At 53.0% G+C, this 17,983-nt stretch overlaps 1 protein-coding gene across 7 annotated transcripts in view; it reads right to left on the reverse strand.

The window, feature by feature from the left end:
• Window positions 1-12,748, reverse strand: part of SMTN (smoothelin) — a 47,984-nt gene extending 35,236 nt beyond the window's left edge. For 6 of the 7 annotated variants that reach the window (XM_029058351.1, XM_029058352.1, XM_039910546.1 and 3 more), the window contains exons 1-2: window positions 12,640-12,748; window positions 10,154-10,337 (exon numbers count right to left, since the gene is read on the reverse strand). In XM_029058351.1, the coding sequence (XP_028914184.1) occupies window positions 10,154-10,204 (51 nt within the window). In that variant the 5' untranslated portion in view covers window positions 10,205-10,337; window positions 12,640-12,748. The remainder of the gene's footprint in view (window positions 1-10,153; window positions 10,338-12,639) is intronic. The other variant, XM_029058353.1, reaches the window with a different exon arrangement.
• Between the last annotated feature and the right edge of the window lie 5,235 nt (window positions 12,749-17,983).

Raw genomic sequence — 17,983 nt, forward strand, 5'->3', positions numbered from 1 at the left:
GCCAGTTAGGAGAGCAGAAAGGCAAGCACTTGAGGGCCCGGCCAACGCTGGCCCAATTCAGGTCTCAGGAGGACACTGCATACACTCAGAGCTTGTGAATACATTTCATTTCTCACCTTCAATCTACTGCCAAAACCTGGCGGTTCTTCCTACACAAAGTCTACTGGTTCCACCCCTCCCTCTCCTCCCCAACAACTGCCATTCTGGAACAAGTTTTGGTCATATCAGGACTCCTGGACCAGCCTCGTCACTTGTCTCCCAGCCTCCAGCCTCTCCCCTCTCTAATCTGTACTCCACTCTACTCACGGATCACCCTCCCGGAGCATCACTCAGTCTTCACGTCTCCTCAGAATGCCCCACTGGCTCCCCAGGTCCCTCCGCATCACACAAAAACTCCTCCCGTTTGGCTTCAGGACTCCCTCCACCACCTCTCTTCCCTGACTACTCCTCAACGCTCTCTCAATTCCTCCCAAGCTATCCTCCTAGCGGTACCTCGCTCTTGACTCTCCCACCTCTCCCCTCATCACACTGTTCTCCCAATTTGGAACTTTCCCCTGCACCCCTAATCCAGTGGATTCCTGTGGAAGGCTGAGTCCAATGGACCCAGCAAGGAGATACAGGATTCTGAGCAGGTATAATCTACTGTGGAGAGATACCCAGCACTGCCCCAGTCAGTGCACTGGTCTGAGCCTAGTCTGCTTCTCTACCCAGACTGGCCCATACCTAACAAAACTCTATACTATCCCGTCCTTCTAGGCCCCTAGCCCTCGGCAGGAGCTCCGGGTAGCCACAGGCCACTCCCCAATCGGTTCCTTTCTGCTAGGCCTCACAGAAGTCAATCTGGTCCTTGTTCCTTCCGGTCTCCATGGAGGTCCAGAATGGCAGCTAGGCAGATGTCTCGGGCTCAACATTGGCTCTAAATGATCCCCTGTGAATAGCACGTTCTCAAAATAAGGGGGAATACTGCATGGGCCAAAAATCACCTCAACTGCTCAGAGAGGGATATTTTGGCACAGGGCAAAAGAGGGAGAGAAAGAGCTAAGGAAATAAAGTTGCTAATTCAATCCTTCACTCAGCTAGGCTGAACTCAAGAGGGTCGAGTGGCTGACAAGAGCAGCCCCAGGGAGGCAAGAAGCAGCATGGCCAAGCCGAAAGACCACAGGGCTGAAAGTCAGTGAACCCATTCTACTTCTATTTCCAGCACTTCCCCTTGCCTGCTGTGTGACCTGGGGAAAGTCACTTAACTTCTCTGGGCCTCAGTTTCCTCATCTGTAAAATGGGGGATTCAATACCTGTTCATCGTATTACTTACTCTGGAGCAGGGACTGAATCTGACCTGATTACTTTATATCTACCCTAGTGCTGGGAACAGAGTCAGACTTTAACCAATACCATAATTATTGGTATTATTATTATAATTAAGCGAAGAGGAAAATCCCAGGACTCTCTTTTGAAGTCCAAGGCTAGTGGACACTGATGTAGGTCGGGTCTCCCCTGCTCTGCTAAACATCTGCCCATTGCTGAAGAAGGAGGAAGCACCCCCATTCCATCCCAAAATGCCTGGAAGAGGGAGGGAGGATTGGGAAAACTTTCCCCTACTTGCCTAAATTGATTCTTCCTAGGTTGTCTTCTAAGAGTTGAAGCCTCAAAGCCCCCGGCCCAGTTGCCTGCATGGGGCTGGGTCCCCAGCCAACCTCCCCATCGCCCATCTCCTGAGCTCTCAGGGGACAAAGCTTTCAGGGCAGGCACTGGCAGCCATGGGAGTAGGGCCCAGGAGGGTGAGGAGAGAGGAGAATGACTCAGGGGCCTGGGCTGGGGAGGGGGCACTGGAGCGAGGTAGGGCCTGTCCTACCCCTGGCAGATGACAAGGGTGGAGAGGTCTGGACAAGGCCGGGGGCATGGAACATAAGTCTTTGAAACAACATTTGGGGCTATAATTATGTGCACACCACTCCCAGCAGCTCTGTGATCTCACCAGGCCCCCAGCAGCAGCTCACAACGGCCCCTTTTTTCAGGGTGGGGGGGGCGGGGGAGTGGGTAGGGAGGGGAGGAGAACTCTTCAAAAAGATCTCTGTCTCCTAACGCCTCTCGATTCTTGGGCCTCTGTTGAAGCTTCCCCATGCCTGGGAGACCCCAGGCCTTCAGCCCCAAAGGGAGGCGAGGATGGGTCATCACACGCCCTCAAGTTTGACTCCTACCAACTCACAAAAGTGCCTTGGGCAGGGTGCACCTCGGGTAGGGTGGGCTTGGCTGCAGGCCACTGTGGGAGGGACCCAGGCAGGACCAAGCTGAGGAAAGAAGATCTGCCAGGATCCACAGGGATGATGGATTCCCACACAGCCCAAGCCAAAAAGGAACCCAAGGGCTCTGACTAGAGTCTAGACCTCCAGCTGGCCCTGACTTTGGGGCATGGGCTCTGCATCTTAGGGAAGGGATGAGGGCTGGACTTGGAGTCAGAACACTTAGGTTGGTTCCCTTTTTGACCTGGAGTGGCCAGGCCTCATTTTGGGACCTGGGCTCTGCAGATTAGGGAAGGAGAGAGGGAAGGAGGGAAAAGGGATGGGGGAAGAAGAAGCAGGGAGAGCCTTTCTCTCTAGAACTAGTAAGCAAAGCAAAATAGTGAAAAACCTGAACATGTGAAAAGAATTAGAGAAGCAGCATGGCCCTGTGGAAAGAGCATGGGCCTGGGAGTCAGAGCACTCAGGTTCTAAACCCGGCTCCACCACCTGTCTGCTGTGTGAACTCGGGCAAGTCACTTCTCTGTGCCTCAGTTTTCTCATCTGTAAAATGGGAGTTAAATCCTACTCCCTAGACTATGAGCCCCATGTGGACAATGACTATGTTCAACCTATCTTGGATCTACTCCAGTGCTTAGTACAGTGCTTGGCACACAGTAAGCGCTTAACAAATACGACCATTAAGGAATAATAATGTTAGTATTTAAGGGCTTACTATGTGCAGAGCACTGTTCTAAGCGCTGGGGTAGGTAAAGGGTAATCAGGTTGTCCCACATGAGGCTCACCGTTAATCCCCATTTTACAGATGAGGTAACTGAGGCACAGAAAAGTTAAGTGACTTGCCCACGGTCACACAGCTGACAAATGGCAGAGCAGGGATTCGAACCCATGACCTCTGACTCCCAAGCCCGGGATCTTTCCACTGAGCAACGCTGCTTCTCTGCTGAATCCCAAGGACAGGGAGGAGGAAGAGAAAACCCTCTCTCAGCAATCAAACCCAGGGCAGGAAAAAGAGATAGAGCAGGTGAAGGAGGAAGGTGCCGGGGGTGGGGGGAAGGAAAGAATGACTACAGCAACACCCACAAAAGCAAACAGTAGGCCCCTAGTCCCACACCCAACAACCTGCCAGCAGTTTGAAGTTAAATGTCTGGAAGAGGAAAGGACTGTTTAAGGCTAGTCCCCCAACCCGAGCTTAAAGAGTCAGGAGATTCCGAGTCTAGTTCCAGCTCTACCATTGGCCTGCTATGTGACCTTGGCAAAATCGCTTAACATCTCTGCACTTTAGTTTCCTCATATAAAATGGGGATCAGATACCTGCTCTCCTATGTCTTCAATTTTGAGTCCCCTGTGAACTAGGGGCTGTGCCCAATCTAACCAATCAACAGTATGTATCAAGTGCTGTACTTAACCCAGTACTTGGCATGCAGAAAGTGCTTAATTTTTTCTTTAAATTACAAACTTAAATCCTCTTTTCCTGTCCCACAGACTATGCTCATGGGAACAGAAGAATACCCAGTTATTTTAGAGCCGAAAAGCCTAAGCCAGGAAGGGCTGTGTCTGCTCCACACCATCTGCCCAAAACACATTTGTTATGTCAGACAAAAATCAATCCTATCAAATGGAAAAGCAAGTGACAGACTGACAGGGAGGAGCAGGACAGGGCCCAGGGAGCAGGGGCCTTCCATCACAATGACAGGCGGAGGCAGGCTGGGGTCTGGAGCTGACCCCCACCCCACCTCCCCTCCTTCCCTTCCTCCCACCCCCCCACCCCACCGCAGCCACACTGCGGTTGGGCCCAGACAGCTGTGCGTGTCCGAGGAGAGCCTTTCCTCAGAGCTGGCCCCACCCAAGAGCAGCCCCATCTGCTTTCTGATGACAGCCCATGCAAACCCGCTCGACACATCTCTGGCGGGGCTGGAAACCAACTACCTCTAAGAGAGGAGCTTCGTAGCTTAGGCCTTTTTGCTTTGTTCTCTGCCCTCCTATGACTGGAGGCAGATCACCTGCCCTCTCTTCCCTCCCCATCTTAAAATGGGGATTTTGTTGCCAGCCACATTGTGGGGAGCCCTGGAGGTCCAGGGGTTAATGTCTGTAAGGTTCTAGAAGTGAAAGTACAAAGTGCTATTGTTATGGGTTGGGGGGGAGGTGGGGGAGGGTTTCGGAAGCTGAATATAAATCCTCCAGCTGGAATCTGAACAATCCATGGAGACAGGGCGGAAAGAGGACCTTTTCCTCTGCTGCCTGTGTGCGGCGCTTCAACCAGTCCTCCCAAACCTAGCCTTCATCAGCTGGATTGTGGCAACTAAGATACAGAGACCACAGCCTGGCCGAAAAGAAGGGAGAGGGAGAGCGGCCTTTCCCCATTTCACCCAGGAGTTAACTTCCTCCCACCAAGTGAGCTGATCCTTCTGACCGGGAAGGAACTACAGCTACTCTCCCTGGCCCAGGAAAGAAGAGCTAGGGGTGAGCCGGGAATGAGCGCCTCCCCTGCCCCAGGGATCCCAGCGGGATCCCTGCAGGAACCTGAACGTCTGACTCAACTGCTCCAGAGGCGGCAGTTGGGAGGTTTAAACCAACCAATCGACTGGTGAGACTTGGCCCGACTAAAAACCCACCAATTGACTGGTGAGAGTTGTCCCGGCTAGACCAGGGTTTCCTGAGAGAGGGCAGGGCTGCCCCACCCCTGATTGAAAGTTGCTAGGAGCAGCACGTGTACAAGGGAGGAGGGAGGCTCTAGGGACTGCTGAGGGGGAAGGCCGGCTCCCACCCTCAATCACGCCCCGCTCAGGCCTTGAGCGGCCCCCCAGGTCGGACCTGCAGCCGGGGTGGGAGGGGCGCAGTGAGAGAGGAAGCGGAGATCCCGGCAGCCAGTCGGCTTGGCCCTAGCCCAGAAGCTCTCCCCATCCCAGCCCCCCCATCACACATACAGGGTCAGTACGTGCTCACACTCTCTATCTCTCTCTCTTCCTCTCTTTCTCTCTCCCCCTACCCCCAAGCCAGGACCCAGTCCCAAATCCTGCTGCTGTGTGCCCCTCCCAGGCTCCCTAGGCAGCCCCCAATCCCACCCTGCCCCTGGAGCTCCAGCCCTCAGGAATGTGAGAGGAGGAAACAGGAAACTACCAAAAGGAACAGAAATAACCCAAAACCTCCCAGGCCGGAGGGAAGGGAAGAGGGACAGGAGAGAGGGAGGAAAAGGGGAGAATTTGGAGAAGAGAGAAAACTTGGGCCTATGGGAGAGGACGCAGGGCAAGAAGGGTGAGGGAGGGGGTGGAGTGCAGCACAGGAGCCTGCTGCGTGTGCACGCGGGTGAGAAGGGAGCAGGACAGCCAAGCCGAGTTTTTCCTTATAAGGTCTAATCTTCTCCCGGAGCCCACGGCGGGGACCGGTTTGAGCCAAGAGCAGCCGTAGAAAAACTCTTTCCTGGTGCCAGTGGGGGGAAGAGAAGACGCCGTGCTGGTTTTCCACATTCAGGGAGACCGCAGTGGGGACTTCAGCTGAGCCGCAGGCTCCATGCACATGTCCCAGCTGGATCTGCCCCCTGCCCCACAGCAGCACAGGCTGAGGCACAAAGCGGAGGAGATGCCCCTGGCCTGGTGGTGGCGACCCAGGAGGGAAGGCGGCAAAGACAGGTGGGCGGACAAATGGTAAGCTTGGGTGGCCGCTGAATCACCGTCAACGCATCCCAGGGCTCTGTCAGAACCTGGCTGCTCCCCGTGTGCCAACAGGAAAGGGTGAAGGATTGAGGCGAATGAGACACCTCTAGGCCCAAGACTGGAAGTTTCCCTCCAGCTGACATAATTCCAGCTGCTGATAATCCGCTGGGCTTCCACCGTGTGGAGGCTTGCCAGGGCGGGCGGGAGTTGGGCAGCAGTGGGCTTTGTTCCTCAGGACTAGACCGCCTCCACCTACCCCTCCCTCCCGTGTTGGCCCCCTAATTCGGTGAGCCACTCAGGGCCCTGGGGGAGTCAGTGAATCATCCTGTAGGGTCACGGCCCAGGTGACCAGTCCTGGCCACCATGTCGGAGAGTCTCCTAAGGGGGAGGGAGAAGGGCTACCGCCCACACTACTAGGCTGCTGGACTTCAAGCTTCCGCTACCCCGGAAGCTCCCCTGAGCTCAAGTTCAGTCTTCCCCCAGCCGCACAGCCTCTTGCCCTTCCGAATGGCAAAGCTGTTGTCAAGGCCCTTTCTCTATGCTGAAGTGCAAGACTGGATTCTCCTGCCAACCCAAAAATGGCCCTGAAAACCAGGCAAGGTAGGGGCTGGGAGACAGAGAAATGTAAAAGTGATGGCCAGAGCTCCATGGATACAAGAAATGGATCTTCAATGAAAATCTGCGAGCTCTAGGCAATTTCCTCCTTTATTTCTCTAGGGAGTGAGGGCCACAGAGGTCGTGAATCACCCTTGAGAGCTGGAAAAGCGATGTCAGCTAGGGTATTCATTTAGCATTTATCCTGTGCCAATGTGCTAAGGGATGAGGTAGATGCAAGATAATCAGTCCCAAACAGCCCCTGTCCCACACAGGGCTCATACTCTTAAGAGGTAGGGAGAAACTGGTCACAAAATCTCTATTTTTCAGATGAAGAAACCTTGCCCCAGAGAGGTTAAATGGCTTGTCCAAGGGGACACAGCAGGACAGTGACAGGGCTGGATTTATCATTCAGGTCTTCTGACTTCCAGGCCCATGGTCTTTCCTGCAGGCATCAATGGACAAGGGTCCAGCCCTGGCCACCCCCTACCTCGATCCCTTCCCTCCTCCTAAGCCAAAAGCTCAAGGGACCCCCACTGCTTTCTGGGAAAGCTTTGTTGTTGTTCTCTGAGCAATGGCCCCTTTCCCTTTTCCCAGGATCACTCTACCCATAAATTTTCCTTCCATCTCATTCTCTAGGTTTCAGGGCTCTGGTGACCATTCTCCTCCTCACCCCCCATGAGCCCACTCTGGAGAGTTCTGGGCCCAGGAGCCAGGGTGAGGGGGCCTCATGAGACTCTAGCGGACATGGGGGACAGAATGGACAGTTTGTAAACTCTCCACTGAAGTCCCTCCCCACATCTCCTCACAGACCGCTCTCCCTCTTCTCCCCAGACCGGAGTCTAGGCTGGTTGCCTCTGCCCCGAGAAGAACAGGGATACGTTGCCAAGAGGACTCTCTAACCTCAGCACCTCGGCCATAAATCTGCAGGTTAGAGCCTGTGATCGCCACATGGATCTCATTTGGGAGCCTCCAGTGGCGGTAAATCTTTAACTCCCTCCTGACCCTTGCTCAACAGGAAAGCAGGTAGCCTGGGAGCTGGCTGCCCAGGGCTCACACACCTGCTTCCCAGCTCTCCTAGCCGGCTAGGCTTCCCTGGAGGAAACCACCCTCCTGGGGTCCTGCCATGCACACGGCCAGGAAGGAATCGGACTAGAGGAGCCGGGCTGGGCCGGGCCGGGCCAGGCCCTCTCACGACATCCAGGCTCCGCTTCCAGCATGAATCCGACCCCACAGATTCTAAAGCTTCAGCACACAGTTGCTTCCTGAATTAGGAAGCAGTTGCTTTTTGTTCACCTGCAGCTGTGTCCTGGGCTGAGTGGGGACCCAAGAGGCATAGTAATAATACTTCAAGGACCTGTTCAAAGTCCTGTGGAGAGGGGAAAGAATCAAGGAACCTCAGTCCACCATCCTCCCAACCCCATCCCTGGAGGCCCAGCAGCACTAGCTCTCCCCATCCACCGGCAGCCTAGGCCAGAGACGTTGCTCCCAGTTCCCGGGACAGCTGCTTGTTAGAGCTTCCAGGCCCTGGAGCCTCAGCCCAGCCCAGCCTCCCCCAGGGCATCCTCTGGAAATACTTTCACCCACACCTCACACCTGCAAGGAAGAAAAGTGGAGCACGTGGGAAATCCTCGTTCCAGAGCATTAGCTCAGGTGTCCCCACACCACCCTGATCTCGCCACTTCCCCTGGCAATCCCAGGACACTGGGCAGAAAGGCCTAGAGTTGCCAGCCCCCAAGATGGGGAATGGGAACCCTCACCAGGGTAAGGTACGCCCAAGCAACTGGCCCCATATGACTTCAGTTCTGAGTTCTGGCAGCGGGGCACGGAGGGTAAAAGGGAAGGGCCAGGTCTGGTCAGAGGAGTTTAAGATGGGTGGAGGGCAGCCAAGGGGAGACAAAGAGGCAAGGGAAAGGCCACGAGCAGGAGAAGTCAAGGCAGGTATGGGTTTCCTGGGGAGAATAACGGGGGGCAGCTCACCGAAGAAATGAGAAGCAGCGTGACCTAGAGGATAAAGCATGGGCCTGGAAGTCAGGACCCAGGTTCTAATCCTGACTCCACCACTTGTCTGCTGTGTGACCTTGGCCAATTCACTTTATTTCTCTGTGCCTCGGTTACCTCATCTGTAAAAGGGGGACTAATATTATGAACCCCATGTGGGACATGAATAATTTGTATCTACCTTAGCGCTTAGTACAGTGCCTGGCACAGAGTAAGCACTTAACAAATAATAATGATGGCATTTGTTAAGCGCTTAACCATTTAAAACAAAAATGAGGGGAAAAATCTCATCTCCTTCCCAAATTCCTTGAAGGATTTTTCTGTCCTGGAAGAGATCCTGGTTCTCAGAATGAAGTTTCAGTCCAGCTCCTCAGGGTTTGTCATTCTGCACAGCTGCCCAGCTCCACCAAACCCACCCCATGCCCTGGGACCCCTTGGAAGGCCCCCAGCTCCTCCTGGCCAATGTTTTGAGGTTGCCAAGTCAGCCGACTCCAGTTTGGCAGGAAGCAGCTGTGGACGAGAAAGCTCTGGGGGCCATCTCTTAGGGAGTGGGGTAGGTCGGAGCTGCTCCAAACAGGCTTCCCAGGATCAGCTGCTCCCCCCAAGATAACCACTGACTGTCTGTCTCTGCCAGGCTGAGCCACAGACTTGAGAGGCCAGGGTGGGCACATCATTAACGCTGGGCTACCTCTGAGGTTAGATAGGGGGAGTCTCCTCTCCCAAGAACTCAAGAATTTGGACCTACTCCTAGGCTGGACTGAACAGCATCTCTTAAAATGCTCTCTTTGCCTGGGGGTGAGGGACAGCTGAGCTGCTAAAGAGGAAATGGCTGATGTACAGAAAGGCTCCCCCAGCACCCCAAAAATGGTGGCTACCCTCATAAGAAGCTCATTTCCCAGGGTTACCAGGAGCATTAGGGCCAACCAGAGTAAGAGCAACACGGCCTAGTGGACAGAGCATGGACTTGGGAGTCAGACGGATCTGGGTTCTAAACCTGGCTTTGCCACTTGTTTTCTGTATGATCTTGGACAAGTCACTTAACTTCTCAGTGGCCCAGTTACCTCATCTGTAAAATGAGCCCCATGTGGGACAGGGACTGTGTCCAATCCCATTTGCTTGCATCCATTCCAGCGCTTAGTACGGTGCCTGACACATAGTAAGCATTAAATACCAGCATTATTTTTATAGTTTTTTAGCTGACTTTAGTGCCCCCCTCCCAGCACTAGGGTTGCCCCAGGGCAAGGCTCATGATTCTAGTTATTGTTTAAACAAGGGGATGGGGAGTGGGGGGAAGCAGACGGGTCAATCCCACCACCACACACTGAAACCTTCTGGCACTGCAGCCTGGCAAGGGGGCAAATTCCACAAAGGCCTCGGAGCTGACCATGTGAAACCAAACTCAGGAGCCTGGGGGAAGAAGTCTAGAAACCAGGGGTGCAAATCCTCCATGACAATTGGAGGTCCAGGTCTACTAGAAGTTCTGCCATTTTTGCCCCCCTCCCACCACCTCCCCACCCGCTACCAACCACACCAAGCTCTCTGACTCTCCAGCAGTGGGGAAGAGCACTAAAATGTCAGAAATCTCACCACATCCCTTAAAGTCACATTGTGGGGAGGGAGAAGAGAGGGACTCTCTCCTATACCCTCAGGGTGGTCAGCTCCACTCACCAGCTTTCGCAGGGCTCCCTCATCCAAACCGGATAGGCTCTCATCTGACATCTTGCAAACTGTCAGTTCCGCTCTCTTCCCAATGCAATCCTGGTGACCTCTTTAGTTGGGGCGGTGGCAGAGAAACTGGAGGCTTGGGGAGAGCAGCACGTCTCCCTCCAGTTAGGAGCTCCCAGGAGGAGTTCTGAAAGGAAGAAAAGTTCAAACTTGGCATTGGATGGGGGATGCTGAAAAGAGAGGTTCCTGCTTTAAGTTTGCCCTATGTCCACGCCATGGGGAAAATGTCTCCGCCCACCTCTTGCCTCCCAAACCCTCGAGACTCAGCCCTGGATTTAGATCCACTCCACCAGACCTCCAGTTTACTACAGATCACCCACACTGTGCTACTCATCCTGGCTCACTTTACCTCAGCAGACACACCCAATCTCCACCTCCCTCAGTGTCCAAGTATCACCCTCCCTCTGTTTACTAAGATTCATCACCTCCCAGCCACCCCCTTCCTTGCTCAATGCCAAGAAGCCCCGCCCTGATTTACCAGTCCCCAAATGGCAAACTAGTTGTCTCCGGACAACATCCGGCATCTCTGCCTACCGCTGTTTACCAGCTTTCTTAGTCACTCAAATGCCAAACTCCAGGTCCCTATATTTGCTCACTCCACTGGTCTCTAACTTATTTGAAATCAACCACCCTTGAACCTTGCCATGTCTCCTGCACTTCCAGTTTCCTCTTTAAATCATCACTCATCCAGAATAGCAGTTGTCTTCCACAGGCCAGATATTCCAGAGTCATTTCCCCACCCTAGTCCAAACAGATAAAATATAGCCATTCTCTCCCCAGACACAGAGGACAATCCTGGTTCACCTTCCTCCCCAACCAGAAAAATAATCTAGAACCACCATCTTCTCCAAACTGAATAGTTCCTCCAGAAAAAATACAGTGGAATTGCCCTACTCTATACCAGATAGACGACCCAATTTGGTCCTCCCCTCTAAACCCGATAAAAATAAATAATAAATAAATCCTTCTCCCCATACCAGAGAGATAATCCGGAATCAGCCTTCTCCCCAGGCCAGACGGGTAACGGAAGACCCTCTCCTCCTCAGACAATCCAGAAACCCCCTTCTCCCCAGACTAGAATGATCATTCAGAGGTGCCCTTCACCCCACACCAGACTGATCATCCCGAGACCCCCTTCGCCGCAGACCAGACTGATTATCCCGAGATCCCCTCCATCCCAGGCCAACCAGATCATCCAGAGACCCCTTTTGCCCAGATCAGAATACTAATCCAGAGACCCTCAAATATCCAGACATCCCTTTCTCAGGCGGGACGGATCATCCAGAGTCCAACTAGATCTTCTCCAGACCAGCTAGATCTTCCAGAGGCCCCCCTTCTCCCCAGACCAGAATGATATCCAGAGACCCCTTTCTCCCCAGACCAGCCGGACATCCAGAGATCCCCTGGACACCCAGAGACCCCTTTTTCAGGCGGGACAGATGATCCAGAGACCTCTCCAGAACAGCCGGGGATCTTCCAGAGGTCCCCTTCTCCTCAGACCAGAATGATAATCCAGAGACCCCTTTCTCCCCGGACCAGCCGGACATTCAGAGACCCCCCGGGCCATCCAGCGACCCTCTTCTCTCCAGACCGGCCGGATCATGCAGAGACTCCCCTTATCCCCAGACCAGAATGAAAATCCAGAGACCCCTTTCTCCCCGGACCAGCTAGACATCCAGAGACCCCCGGGACATCCAGCGACCCTCTTCTCTCCAGACCGGCCGGATCATGCAGAGCCCCCCCCTTGTCCCAGACCAGCCGCACATCCAGAGACCCCCTGGACATCCGGCGACCCTCTTCTCTCCAGACCGGCCGGATCATGCTGAGGCTCCCCTTGTCCCCAGACCAGAATAATAATCCAGAGACCCCTTTCTCCCCGGACCAGCCGGACATCCAGAGACCCCCTGGACATCCAGCGACCCTCTTCTCTCCAGACCGGCCGGTTCATGCAGAGCCCCCCTCCTTGTCCCCAGTCCAGAATGATAATCCAGAGACCCCTTCCTCCCGGACCAGCCGGACATCCAGAGACCCCCTGGACATCCAGCGACCCTCTTCTCTCCAGACCGGCCGGTTCATGCAGAGCCCCCCCTCCTTGTCCCTAGTCCAGAATGATAATCCCGAGACCCCTTCCTCCCGGACCAGCCGGACATTCAGAGCCCACCCCCGTTCCTCTCCAGACCAGCCGGATGGATACCCAGAGCTCTCTCCCCTCCTTAAGCCACCCGATGTGATCCTCTTCTTTCCGAACCTGAGCGCCAATGCTAATTCGGGGGTCGCCTCCACGTCAGACCCCCCGGTCGACCCGGTCCCTCCCCACCCGCTGTGAGTTTTTAAGCCGGTTAAAAGCCGGATCCGAGGCTTCCCCTTCCCCGGGGCGACTCCCCGGTCTCTTCCCACTTCCCCCCCCCGGCCCCGGTCGCCCACCTCACCTCGGCCGGCCCTCAGCCCGGTGGGCACCAGCCATCGACCGGTCCCGGCGTGAGAGCGGGGCTGGCAGGGGAGGGTCTCCGCTCGCCAACCGGGCCGGGAAGACTGAGCGCGCCGCCCGGCCCGCGGCGCCAGCCTCCGACCGCGGCTCCGCCGGCCCTGCCCTCGCCCCCCCGGCAACGCATCCCAGCCCACCAATCCCCGGGCGGGACACACCCACCCCTGCGACCTCCTCCCTAGCCATTGGCTAGATTCGATTTTTCGGCCCCGCCCCCCGCCTCGTAGCCCCGCCCCCTTCTCCTAGCCGTGCGTTCTGGGAATTGTAGTCTTTTGCCCCGCCGGGGCCCCCGCCCTGCCTGGGATGGGCAACCCTGGAAAGGTGTGAGCAGAGGGAAGACACTTGCTGGCATTCTGGGAAGCACTGAGGGACTTAAAATGGGATTGCTGGGAATTAAAACTTCTTCTGGGTTCACTTCTGGGAACTTCTGGGATCACTCATTCATTCAAATGTATTTATGGAGGGCTTACTATATCATTCATTCATTCATTTATTCCATAGTATTTATTGAGCGCTTACTACGTGCAGAGCACTGGACTAAGCGCTTGGAATGGACAAGTCGGCAACAGATAGAGACAGTCCCTGCCCTTTGACGGGCTTACAGTCTAATCGGGGGAGACGGGCAGACAAGAACAATGGCAATAAATAGAGTCGAGGGGAAGAACATCTCATAAAAACAATGGCAATAATAATGTTGGTATTTGTTAAGCGCTTACTATGTGCAGAGCATTGTTCTAAGCGCTGGGGTATATAGGGTAATCAGGTTGGCCCACATGAGGCTCACAGTCTTAATCCCCATTTTACAGATGAGGTAACTGAGGCACAGAGAAGTTAATTGACTTGCCCACAGTCAAACAGCTGACAGGTGGCTGAGCCTCTCCCTTGCCCAACTCCTGTTCCAGCCCCTCCCCCTTTCTTCTCATTCATTTGGGAGTATTTATAATAATAATAATGTTGTTTTTTGTTAAGCGCTTACTATGTGCACAGCACTGTTCTAAGTGCTGGGGGATACAAGGTGATCAGGTTGTCCCACGTGGGGCTCACAGTCTTCATCCCCATTTTACAGATGACGTGACTGAGGCCCAGAGCAGTGAAGTGACTTGCCCACAGTTACACAGCGGACAATTGGCAGAGCTGGGATTCGAACCCATGACCTCTGACTCCCAAGTCCGTGCTCTTTCCATTGAGCCATATTGAGCGCTTACTATGTGCAGAGCACTGTACTAAGCACTTGGAATGTACAATTCGGCAACAGCTAGAGACAATCCCTGCCCATTGACAGGCTTACGGTCTAATCAGTTCTTCTCCTGCTACTCTCCCCTGTTCCCATCTAACTGCTGCCCAGAACCACTTCTTTATAGAGGAATCATCCACATCATAAGTATCATCGCCATCATAATTCCAGATTGCTTCCCCAACCCGCAATTTATTTTAATGTCTATCTCCCCCACTGGACTGTTAGCTCCTTGAGGGCAGGGATCATATCTGCCAATGGTTTCGTGTACTCTCCCGAGCCCTTAGTACAGTTGTCTGAACAAAGTAAATGCTCAGTAAATACAATTGATTGATTGCCTCAGGGGACTGATGTACCACACCTTGTTCAATGCTTTGAGAAGGATTGCACAGGCCTGGGAGGCCGAGGACCTGGGTTCTAATCCCAGCTCTGCCACTGATCTGCTGTGTGACCTCAGGCAAGTCGCTTAAACTTTTCTGTGCCTCAGTTTCCTCTTCCATAAAATAAGGATTAAATCCTATTCCCTCTTACTTAGACTGTGAGCCCCATGTGGGACAGGGATCGTGTCTAACCCAGTTATCTTGTATCTTCACCAGAGCTATGCGTTTGACACATAGTAAGTGATTAACAAATACCATAAAAAAATACTTTGCACACCACGTGGGTCCAATGACATTGAGTATTACGTACATACCTGTAATTTATTTATTTATATTAGTGTCTGTCCCCTGCCTCCAACTGTAAGCTCACTGTGGGCAGGGAATGTGTCTGTACACTGTTGCATTGTACTCTCCCAAGCACTTAGTACAGTACTCTTCATATAGTAAGCCCTCCATAAATACATTTGAATGAATGAGTGAACCCAGAATTGAGCCCTGAGGGACTCCCACAAATAGGGATTGGGAAGTAGAAGAGGTGCCGGTCAAAGAGACAGAGAAAGTAGAGGCCAAAGGTTATGGAAGAGAACAGGGAAAGGACTTTGTCAGAGAAACTACAGTTAGATAGTGTTTCCAGGAGAAGGGGGTGGTCCGCAGTGTCAGAGACAGATGAGAGGCCAAGGAGAATTAGCATGGAGTAGAGTCCCTTGGAATTTGGCAAGGAGAAGGTCATTGGTGACTTTGCAAAGAGTAGTTTCACTGGAGTGGAGGGAGCAGAAGTCAGATTGCAGCAGATCTAGATTGGAGTTGGAGGAGAGGAAATGGAGGTAGTGGAATAAACAACTCATTCAAGGAGTTTAGAGACGAATGATGAGGGGAGATGGGGAGCTAGATGGAAGGGGCAGTGGGGTCAAAGATGGGGAGATTAGGATAGGAGATGTATGGACACGTTTGAAGGCTGAAGGGAAGGAGCCATTGGCAACATCAGAATCAAGAAAACTGCAGGGGACGGCTATCTAGACAGCTGCCTTCCAGTTCTCCTGGAGGAACACATACTGCTCACATACTGTCCCTCAGCAAAACCAGGCTCCTCAGTGTCCTCAGGTACAGCTATCCTGGGGAACCCTAGGCCAGATCATTTCCACACCAAATCCAAGGGTCTTAGGGGCAACACCAGCCTTCTCTGTAACCCAAAGAGAAAGATACAGACTGAATACCATGTCCCCAGTTATTTCCTGCCCTGGCCAGAAAACAGGAAATGCTCGTGGTGGACCTAAATGTGCTCTCTTTCCTCTCCTGCCTCCTAGAAACTTCAGATCCTGCCCAGAAACCTCAAGCCAGTCTCTTTCCTGAGAGCCCAGGAAGATAAAAATGCCAAGCTTCTGTTGGAGGGAAAGAGAGAAAGATCCAAGGAGTTTCTTGATACAAAGTTCCAAGAGCTACGTGGGAGACCTGTGCACGAGACAGCGCAGTTTCTGACAGTTGTGAAGCTCTGACAAGGTGTAGAACACTATACTAAGTACTGGAGAAAGATAAAAGGTGGGTCAAAGGGGGCTCACTATGTAGAAGGTGGGGGAGAGGGGGAGACTAATTGCCCAGTTCTTCCCCAGCAGTGGGTCTGCAGTACAGGACTGGCTTATGTGCAATTGTGAGCCCTGGCAGTGTGGCCTAGTGGATAGAGCACAGCCTGGGAGTTAGAAGGACCTGGGTTCTAATCCTGGCTCTGCTACTTGTCTGCTGTGACCTTAGGCAAATCATTTCACTTCTCTGTGCCTCAGTTAACTCATCTGTAAAATAATAATGATGATAATAATGATGATATTCGTTAAGCACTTGCTAAGTGCCAAGCACTGTTCTAAGCACTGAGGTGGATACAAGGTAATGAGGTTGTCCCTCATGGGGCTCACAGTCTTGATCGGTAACTGGGGCACAGAATTTAAGTTATTTGCCCAAGGTCACACAGCAGACAAGTGGCAGAGCCGGGATTAGAATCCACATCCTCTGACTCCCAAGCCGGGGCTCTCTCAACTAGGTAAGACTGGGAGCCCCATGTGGGACATGGACTGTGTCCAACCTGACTAGTACCTACTCCTGCACTTAGTACAGTGCCTGGCACATAATAAGCAATTAACAAATACCCTAAAAAATAACCTTCAAGTTATATTCAACATCAATCAATGATATATTTTATTGAGCATTAGTTTTATTGAGTATGCAGGGCACTGTATGGAGTGCTTAGGAGACTGCGGTCTAGAGAGTTCCCTTCTAGACCCTTAGCTCTTGTGGGCAGAGAACATGTCTAAGAACTCTGTTGTAGCTCAGTGGAAAGAGCACGGGCTTGGAAATCAGGGGTCATGGGTTCAAATCCCGGCTCCGCCGCTTATCAGCTGTGTGACCTTGGGCAAGTCACTTTACTTCTCTGTACCTCAGTTTCCTCACCTGTAAAAGGGGGACTAAGACTGTGAGCCCCACATGGGACAACCTGATCATCTTGTATCCTCCCCAACGCTTCAAACAGTGCTTGGCACATAGTAAGCACTTAACAAATGCCATCATCATTATTATTATTGTATTCAGTCATTCATTCAATAGTATTTATTGAGCGCTTACTATGTGCAGAGCACCGCACTAAGAACTTGGAATGTACAACTCGGCAACAGATAGAGACAATCCCTGCCCAATGACAGGCTCAAAGTCTAATCCGGGGAGACAGACAGCAGAGCAAAACAGAATGAAACAAAAAGCAAGACAACATTATCACGATAAATAGAATCAAGGGGATGTACACCTCATTAACAAGATAAATAGGGTAATAAATAATATATAAAAATGAGTACGGTGCTGAGGGGAGGGGAAGAGGGGAGGGGGAGGAGCAGAGGATGAGGTGGGGAAGGGAGGGGAGGGCGAGGAGAAGGAAAGGGGCCTCAGCTGAGGGGAGGTGAAGAGGAAAGGAGCAGGAGCAGAGGGTGGAGGGGGAGCAGAGGGAAAAGGGGGGAGCTCAGTCTGGGAAGGCCTCTTGGAGGAAGTAAGCTATCAGTATGGCTTTGAAGAGTGGAAGAGAGTTAGTTTGGCGGACGTGAGGAGGGAGGGCATGCCAGGGCAGCGGTAAGACGTGGGCCAGAGGTCGACGGTGGGATAGGCGTGAACGGGGGACGGTGAGGAGGTGAGCGGCAGAGGAGCGGAGTGTATGGGATGGGCAGGAGAAAGAGAGAAGGGAGGAGAGGTAGGAGGGGGCAAGGTGACGGATAGCCTTGAAGCCAAGAGTGAGGAGTTTTTGTTTTGCGTGGAGGTTGATAGGCAACCACTGGAAGTTTTTGAGGAGGGGAATGACATGCCCAGAGCGTTTCTGTAGGAAGATGATCCAGGCAGTGGAATGAAGAATAGACTGGAGTGGGGAGAGACAGCAGGAAGGGAGATCAGAGAGAAGGCTGACACAATAATCCAGTGGGGTTATTATGAGAGCTTGTACCAGCAGGATAGCCGTTTGGATGGAGAGGAAAGGGCGGATCTTGGCAATATTGTAAAGGTGAGATCGGCAGGCGTTGGTGACAGATTGGATATGTGGTGAATGAGAGACTTGAGTCAAGGATGACACCAAGGTTGTGGGCCTGTGAGTCGGGAAGGATGGGCGTGCCGTCCGCAGTGACCGGGAAGTCAGGGAGAGGACAGGATTTGGG

The sequence above is a fragment of the Ornithorhynchus anatinus genome, chromosome 2, assembly GCF_004115215.2.
Source record: "Ornithorhynchus anatinus isolate Pmale09 chromosome 2, mOrnAna1.pri.v4, whole genome shotgun sequence".
In the NCBI taxonomy this organism is placed as follows: Eukaryota; Metazoa; Chordata; class Mammalia; order Monotremata; family Ornithorhynchidae; genus Ornithorhynchus; species Ornithorhynchus anatinus.